Raw genomic sequence first — 8,829 nt, 5'->3', positions numbered from 1 at the left:
CATTGTGATGGGTGCAGGATCCCCAGGAGATGTTGTGATGGGTGCAGGATCCACAGAGGACATTGTGATGGGTGCAGGATCCCCAGGAGATGTTGCAAGGGGTGCAGGATCCCCAGGAGATGTTGCGATGGGTGCAGGATCCCCAGGAGATGTTGCAATGGGTGCAGGATCCCCAGAGGACGTTGTGGTGGGAGCAGGATCCACAGAGGACATTGCAATGGGTGCTGGATCCCCAGAGGATGTTGCAAGGGGTGCAGGATCCCCAGGAGATGTTGTGATGGGTGCAGGATCCCCAGGAGATGTTGCAAGGGGTGCGGGATCCCCAGGTGACACTGCATTGGGTGCAGGATCCCCAGGAGATGTTGCAAGGGGTGTAGGATCCCCAGGAGATGTTGCAATGGGAGCAGGATCCACAGAGGACATTGCAATGGGTGCTGGATCCCCAGAGGATGTTGCAAGGGGTGCAGGATCCCCAGGAGATGTTGTGATGGGTGCAGGATCCACAGGTGACATTGCCATGGGTCCAAGACCCAGAGGGAACATTGCAATGGGTGCAGGATCTGCAGAGGACATTGCGATGGGTGCAGGATCTGCAGGGGACGTTGCGATGGGTGCAGGATCCCCAAGGGACATTGCGATGGGTGCAGGACCCACAGGGGATGTGGAGGTGGGTGCAGGGTCCACTGAGGACCTAGCAATGGGTGCTGGACCCACGGAGAATGTTGCAATGGGTGCTGGACCCACGGAGAACGTTGCAATGGGTGCAGGACCCACAGGGGATGTGGAGGTGGGTGCAGGGTCCACTGAGGACCTAGCAATGGGTGCTGGACCCACGGAGAACGTTGCAATGGGTGCTGGACCCACGGAGAACGTTGCGATGGGTGCAGGACCCACATGGGACGTTGCGATGGGTGCAGGACCCTCCACCCTCCCTTCTAATACCACTTAAAATATTTCCTCGCTGCTGCAAATGCCTTTGGACAAAGAAATTCTGCTCCACGCATGCCCCCCCCCCGCACCCCACCGCTGCACCCCAGCACCCTTCTGAGCCTTTCGCTCTTCCCCCTCCGCTCAGATCCCCCCCCCCCCAGCCCCCCCAAAAATTCAGCAGACCGCAGGAAACGATGCACTCGCAGCACATTTTTGCCCTGTGACCCCCTGTCCGCTGCTTCCAGGGGCGGTGGCGGCGGGGTGGGGGACGACCCGGTGTTTTTTGTTGGTTTTCTTTTCTGAGATTAATTACAAAAGAATCTCTTATCAGAATTCCTGAGAACTGCGAGATCACCCCGCCTCCCCCCGCCGAAACCTCAGCAGCGATTCCGAAAACGTCAGGAGGAGCCAAATGCCTCCCATGTCCCGAAACGTGCCTCTCCAGCAAACCCCGAGGGGGGACCACCACGGATCCGCGCCGCCTTGACGAGCAGAAAGTTGGCGGATTCGACCGTGTTTACAGGTTTTGTTTGGTTTTTTGGTTTTGTTTTTCTTTTTTTTCCATGGCGGAGGGGGGCCAGGAGGGCTGAGTGTTAAAAACGCGGCAGGATGTGACAGAAAACCCATTTCTGGGTGGCTGAGCTGGTGCCGGTGCCTCTTTTCGGGGGAAATCGGGACACAGCGAGATACCGAGGTAAGAGATTTCGGTGGTGAACGTCCATCAGTCTTTAAATCGATGGAAATTTCCTTAATTTGAGCAGCTGCTCTCTCTTCCAACGGCCTAAACTGGCACGAATGGAGCAGAAACGCTCCCGAAAAACCAGCCGATCGGGTGCGAAGGAGGACGGCGCTGCTCCGGAGCGCGGCTCTGTCCCGCGAAACGCGCACGTGGGTGCTCGCCGAACCACCCCATGCACGCCGGGCGTCCTCCACCCTGCCTCAGTTTCTCTTTTTTTTTTTTTCCAGCCAGGAAAAAAACATCTAGGTGGGTTTTGTTTTTTCCCCCCCCCCCCAAATTCCTTCAATTTATGCCTAACTTTGCTCTGTGGGGGGGGCGGGATTCCCACAGGCAGGATGGGGTTCAGTCACCCCCAAAAAAATCGGACGAGGAAAGGGTTAAAATACACTCAGGAAATCCGATTTTTCTCAACTTTTGGTCAGCAACGAAAATAAAAACTTTCCTGCTCAGGCAACGCGTTAAGAAACGATCGTCATAATTCAATTTTTCTCGTTTCGCAGGAGCCGGGATGAAGCCCTCCTTTGCTTTCCTGCTCCTGATGTTAGGTAGGTTAAAAAAAAAAAATTAAAATAAAATAGATAAATTCTTCTGAGGATGCTGCCGGACAGAAAAGTCAGGGGCGGCAGTTGTCCCGGGTTAACATTTCCCCCCCCCGTCTCCTCCCCAGGAGCGGCGACGAGCACCCAGCCCACGCAAGAAAAAGGTGAGCGGGGTCTTGCACGAATAGAGGGGGTTTCCACCCAAAACGGGGTCGTTTCTGCTTCGGTTTGGGAAGCGGGGTGGGAGCGGAGCTTCCTCCCGGCCGCATCGCGGTTAGAAATATCGGATGTTTTTCTTTTCGCCCTGTTTGCCCTCAAATCTGCGTGTGTGTCCCCCCCACCCCGTGCAATTCCCCTTCAGCCCTGGCTTCACCCCAGCTGTTGGGACACCCCGGAGGAGCCAACCCCATTTTTAGGTAACCTGGAACAAAGAGGTCCCGTTTACAACCAGGAATCCCAAATTTGGCAGGCTTCACCCCAAAAATGTGTGAGACTGGGAGAGGTTGGGGGGGGGGGGGCAGGGCGGTGTCCCCCCGGTATCCCAGCCTCCGCTTTTCTGCAGCATCCCTGCTCTACCCCTACGGCCTGGACCAGCAGGACCACAAGAACCCCAAACTCGACGACGGGACGTCAAAGAAGATCTCCCTCGCCGTGCCCTTCACTTTCTACAGCAAAGAGTACCGAAGCCTTTACGTACGTCAGCCAACATTCTCCGTTTTCCAACTTCTCCTCTTTTTTTTTTTTTCTGCTTCCTTTTCCAGTCCATTTTGTTGCTTGTCCCCCCCACCCCCACCCCAAAATCTACCCATCCATGGGATTGACCTGGTTGCCTTAATATGAAAGGGGTTTTTTTTGTTGTTTGTTTGGGTTTTTTTTTTTTTCCTTCTGGTTTTTTTTTTTTTTGGTGGGTCTTGGGAAGACACCCACACCCTTCTGGAGCAGTGCTTGGAAGGCACGTGGCCAAGTCTAGGGTGTCCTACCCCACCACCATCCTCTTTTTGGGGGGAGCTGTAGACGCGGCAGCGACCTGAACGCCTCCACGATGGTGGCAGAGCTGCGGAAGCCGCTGCAGAGACCACATCTGGATCCCGTGTCCAGCCCCAGGGGACCACAACCAAGCCAAGGCGTTGACCGCGTGACGGCTCCGACACAGGCGGCCACCGCATCGGGGCTGAGCGGGTGTCTTTTGCAGGTGAACAACAACGGTGTGATTTCCTTCGACACCGAAGTCAAACAATACACCCCCGACCCCTTCCCCCTGGCTGACGGACGGTCCTTCGTGGCCCCGTACTGGGGGGACGTGAACAACGTGCTGGGAGGGGACGTCTTCTACCGAGAGACCACCGACCCGACGCTGCTGGCGCGCATCACCAAGAACCTCAACGAGTACTTTCCCAAGATCCCCTTCACCGCCACGTGGGCTTTCGTGGCCACCTGGGACCACGTGGCCTACTACGGCTCTACCAGCAACAAGGTAAAGCGCCCAGTCGTGACCTGAAGGCCAAAGGAGGTCACACACATGAAAATCAATTTACCCCACCCTGACGCGGTGCAGAGACAAGCACGCAGCTGGTGGCAAGCACATTTCAGAGAGCAAAGCAAACCCTGGCCTCAAATCCGCCACAAATTTGACGACTGAGGATCGGGACAGGCCTAAACCAGAGCTCTGCTGCAGGCGCTGCCTTTGTTGGCCTGCGCCACCCGTTCATGCTCTCTCGCAACCCGTGTGTTGGCCTTAGGACCCACATGTTGGCCTTGCGACCCACTCACAGGCTCTCATGACCCACGTGTTGGCCTTATGACCCGTCTGTTGGACCTGTGACCCTTTTGTTGGCCTTAGATGCCATTTGTGGGTCTTTGCGACAAAAATGCGACCCCTGGTCATTGGCCTCCGCAACATATTTGTTGGTCTCATGATCCGTTTGTTGGCCTCACAATCTACTTGTTGGCCTCACAAGCTATTTGTTGGCCTTTGTCATCTCCTCTTTGGCCCTCATGTTCCATTCATGGCCTTCAGGACCTATTCGTTGGCCTCATGACCCATATGTCGGCCTTACAATTATTTGTTGGCCTTTGCGACCTCCTCTTTGGCCTTCACATTCCATTTGTGGCCTTCGTGTTCCATCTGTTGGCATCCACGACCCATCCATTGGTCTTTACCACCCAATCACTGACACGTGAGGTGAAGATGCATCCTCCGGTCCCTCCGTCCTACCCTGGACGGGTACACAAACCCCCACAGAGCTCCTCAACTATCCCTTGGTGCTGACACGGAGGTGTCACATCCAAACCTTCACTCCTCAATTAATTTACTGGGGTTTTTTTGGGGGGGAGTGGGGGTGTTTGTGTTGAAAGCCAGCTTTTGCCCTGCACTGTTCCTCTGGCCACCTTGTGCGGAGGAAGAGGCTGTAGTAGAGCACCAAAAGTACTTGTTTGATGGTAGACACCCAAAAAACCCCAGCCTGGATGGGCCATGCCTGACCCAAGATGGCTTCCCTGCACAGTTCAGCCTTCAGCCCTCAGGGCAAAATCCCATCTGTATCCACTCGTCCCACCACCAATGGCGTCGTCTCCCCCTTTGTTTTTTTTGCAGGGGAACACCTTCCAAGCCGCCCTGACCACCGACACCAAGACGTCCTTCATCATCCTCAACTACTGGGATATCCAGTGGACCACGGGGACGGCAAGCGACGGTGATCCCGAAACAGGTCTCGGCGGCACGCCGGCCCACGTACGTGGGGCTGAAGGAAGAGCAGAGGGAAATGGGATGAAGGGGGTTGAGGAACAGGGAAGGACGTTGACCAGTAATGGGTTTGGTGTTTTTTTCTGGGACACCACCAGCTTTGTCGAAGGTAGGACTTTGGCCCATAATTTTTTTTTGTAGAAGATAGGTTGGCCCACAATTTTTCTGGGGGGGACACAACACCAGGTTCATCCAAGACTGGAAGGTAGCCTGTACTTTTTTTCAGGGGACAATGATGATGAAGGTAGGGTGGTGGCCCACCACGTTTTTTGGGCAAAAACACCAGATTTCCTCACGGTAAGAGGTTGTCCCATACCATCTTCCGGGGACAATGACGATGAAGGTTGGAGATTGGCCTGTAACATTTTGGGGAGGACAACGCCAGGTTTGCCGAAGGTTGGAGGTTGGCCTGTGATGTTTTTGGGGGATGACATCAGGTTCTTCAAAGACAGGAGGTTGGCCCACGACATTTTTTGATGATGACAAGGTTGAAGGCAGGAGGTTGGCCCACAACATTTTTGGGGAGGCAACACTGGGTTCGACCAAGATTGGAGACTGGCCCATAACGTTTTTCGGGGACGCCACCACCACCAGCAGGACGTTGTCCCATGCTGTTAATCCCTTGGGTGGGGTTAACTTTCCGGATCTTCCATTGTGATCCCCTTTTTTTCCAGGCTGGCTTCAACAGCGGAGATGAAACCAACTTCTACAACATCCCCGGCTCACAGACTGATGCCATCATCAATATCACCAAGACTTCCAACGTCAACGTTCCGGGGCGTTGGGTCTTCCAAGTGGATGACTTTAAGGTGACCGGGGTCCCCACCGAGGTGCCCAAGGCTGCCGACAGCAACAACTGCTGGTTGTAAGTTGAAGTTTTTGGGGTGGAAACCTAGGGAAAAAAAAAAAAAAGGGAGAATTGAGAATTGCTTGGAAAATTGTTTCATCCTCTTGAGTTCTTGGTTTCTCCTCACAGATAAATCCGGGCGTCTGGCACAGAGGGACGTCCTCGTCGTCCCCGTCACCCGCGAAGTGTGACACACGGGGGGGGGGAGGGGCGCGTCAACTTCTACCAGAGCAATAAAATCGCAGCTGAGACATGGCGGCTCCCGTGTCTTCACGTCTGGGCGGGTTTAGGGGTGTCGGGCTGGGCGTGCACGAATTCCGCAATTTTTTTTGGCATTAATTTATGGGGGGGTTGCACTCTGTGTGCATGAATTTACCATTTTTTTGTGCTCTGAATACAAAAATAGACAGGATTTCTGTGTCCATACGCACAAATTCACGATTTATTACCCTCTACGTGCATGAATTCATGATTTTTTTCCACACCACACGTGCATTTATGATTTTTTTCCCTTTGTGGGTATAAATTTTTGCCTGCATCTTCATTAATTTATGACTTTTTGTGCTTTAGGGGCAAAAATTTATAATTTTTTATGCCTCTGGGCATGAATTTATGGGGGTGTTTGTACACCACGCAGGCATTTCTGACTTTTTGCCAAATGTGGACATAATTTTTTTCCTTTTTCGGTATGCGTCTTCATTAATTTGTGATTTTGTTTGCAGTCCGTGGGCACAAATTTCCAATTTTTTATGCCTCTCTACATGTATTTTTTGTGTGTGTGTGTGTCTGTGTGCATAAATTTATGATTTATTCCCCTCTGTGTCCCTGAGTTTATGATTTTTTTTTGTACACTATACATGCATTTACAAATTTTTGGCATAAATTTATTATTTTTTGCCTGTGTCTTCGTGAATTTGTGATTTCTTTTTTGCAATCTACGGACAGGAATTCGTGATTTTTTATGCCTCTCTGTGTGCATTTATGACTTTTTGGGGGGTTTGTGCACACAAATTTACGATTTATTGCCCTCTGTGGAGGCAATTTATTACTTTTTTCCCTGTCTGTGTGTATATTTATGATTTTTTTCGCCGCCTTGTCGGTGAATTTATGATTTTTTTTCTCTCTATGTACGACTTCACCTTCTGCAGGCACAAATGCTATTTTTTTTTCCTTATTGGGAAAAAAATTGCATATTTTTTTGCCCCCATGTGCCCAAATTGATGATTTTTTGCCCTCTCTGCACTAATTTATGCCTTTTTTTTTTGTCTTTGTGCACTAATTTGGATGTCTTGCAGTCCACACGCAACTATTTATGACGTTTTGTCCCAACTGGTGATTTTTCACCCTCTGCACGGATGAATTCCTGTTTTTTTTTTTCACTATGCGCCCAAATTTATAATTTTTGCCCTCTGTGCATAAATTTCTAATTTCTGGCCCTCCATGAGTACAAATTTATTAATCTTTGTGCTCCATGTGCATTAATTTTTTTTTGCCAGCATGCATGATTTTTTTACACTTTGTGCGAGAATTAATGATTTCTTGTTCTCGACATCATGCATTTATTATTTCTTCCCCATCTTTTGCAGCAAATACCAAAAAAAGAAATGTTCTGGGCTGATTTTTTTTTTTTAATAATCCCTGATTTTAACCCATTTTATGGGCATTTTCCCACAGGGATGTGAGGTCTGGGTTGAGCCAAGAGCCCAAGTGATTAATTTAGCTGAAAACCACAAATTTTAAAGGAAAAAATCACCTTAAAAATAATGAATTAGGAATTTTTCCCCTAAGAAGTAATTTTTCCCCTGAATATGTTGGTTTTTTGGGTTTTTTTTCTTTTTTTTTTTTCTTCTCTAAAGAGAAAGTGGTTTTGCACGTGGAAATGAGCACAAACACACAACATGCAACACAGCACACCGGTGTGCTCAGCACAACACGCTTCCGAATAACACACGTGCACACGACACGTGCAAACGTGCGCAACACACACACACCATGCAATGTATGCAACACACGCAACACGTCACACACGAGGTGTACACACAGCATGCAGCACACGTAACATGCAACATGTGTGCAACATAAGATTCGACATACGATAGGTGTGCACACAAAGTGCACAACACGCAACATACGTGTGCCACAAAACACATGCATGTAAACACTCAACACACACTAGATGTGCACACATGCAGAACACGTGTGCCACACAACACATACGTGCAACAGCACACACCGGGTGTGCACACATGCACAACACGCACCGCACCACGCCCACACCCCCAACATGGAACACACGTGCACATGACACCTGTGTGCGCAACACAGACTGCTGTGCACAAACACAACATGCATTTGCACATGACACACGCGCAAGGCGTCACGGTGTTGAACACAACACAGCCGGACTCTGTGGAACACACACACTTCACGAGTTGGCAGAAACAGCCCCAAACTGTGGTGCCCGTAACATGCTCTGACACGACACAACACATTGTTTAGCACAGAAAGAGATCCCTGAAGTTACCGTTACGGGCACAACAGATCCGACTTGGGGAAAACTATTCATTTATTTCTAAAACTAGCAGGAGAATGAGACAGGGAACAAGATAACCTCCCCCCACCCCTCCCTCTTCCCGGGCTTAACATTATCTCTACTACCTTCCCCTCCCGAGCGGCACAGGGGGGAAGAGGGAATGGGGGTTGTGGTCAGGCCATCACGCGTTGTTTTACGCCGCTGTATCATCGTCAGGGGAAGAACTCCTCGCATTCCTCCTCTGCTCCAGCGTGGGGTCCCTCCCACGGGCCACAGTCCTCCGTGAAACTGCTCTGGCGTGGGTCATCTCATCCACGGGCTGCAGTCCCTCTAGAACAGCTGTCCCAGCGGGCCCTCCACGGGCCACAGCCGCCTTCAGGCCTCCACCTGCTCCGGCGTGGGGTCCTCCACAGGCTGCAGGTGGATCTCTGCCCCTCCGTGGACCTCCATGGGCTGCTGGGGGACAACCTGCTCCACCATGGTCGTCACCACAGGCTG

At 51.3% G+C, this 8,829-nt stretch overlaps 1 protein-coding gene across 4 annotated transcripts; it reads left to right on the top strand.

Moving 5' to 3' along the window:
• The first annotated feature begins 1,337 nt into the window (after positions 1–1,337).
• Positions 1,338–6,049, top strand: LOC104483911 (alpha-tectorin-like). Of its 4 annotated transcripts, XM_086771678.1 has the most exons (10): positions 1,351–1,454; positions 1,598–1,624; positions 1,897–1,915; positions 2,170–2,214; positions 2,337–2,372; positions 2,771–2,901; positions 3,401–3,682; positions 4,802–4,939; positions 5,626–5,816; positions 5,928–6,049. In XM_086771678.1, exons 4-10 carry the CDS (start codon positions 2,178–2,180, stop codon positions 5,929–5,931), a joined length of 819 nt encoding a protein of 272 aa, XP_086627804.1. In that variant the 5' UTR covers positions 1,351–1,454; positions 1,598–1,624; positions 1,897–1,915; positions 2,170–2,177; the 3' UTR covers positions 5,932–6,049. The 4 variants fall into 4 exon arrangements, with proteins under 4 accessions (XP_086627806.1, XP_086627805.1, XP_086627804.1 ...); XM_086771679.1 differs by lacking the exon at positions 1,897–1,915 and having other exon boundaries at positions 1,343–1,454; XM_086771680.1 differs by lacking the exons at positions 1,598–1,624; positions 1,897–1,915 and having other exon boundaries at positions 1,338–1,453.
• The last annotated feature ends 2,780 nt before the right edge of the window (positions 6,050–8,829 follow it).

The sequence above is a fragment of the Chlamydotis macqueenii genome, unplaced genomic scaffold, assembly GCF_036417535.1.
Source record: "Chlamydotis macqueenii isolate bChlMac1 unplaced genomic scaffold, bChlMac1.mat HAP1_SCAFFOLD_185, whole genome shotgun sequence".
NCBI classification, from domain to species: Eukaryota; Metazoa; Chordata; class Aves; order Otidiformes; family Otididae; genus Chlamydotis; species Chlamydotis macqueenii.
This window is presented reverse-complemented; position numbering and strand designations above follow the sequence as displayed.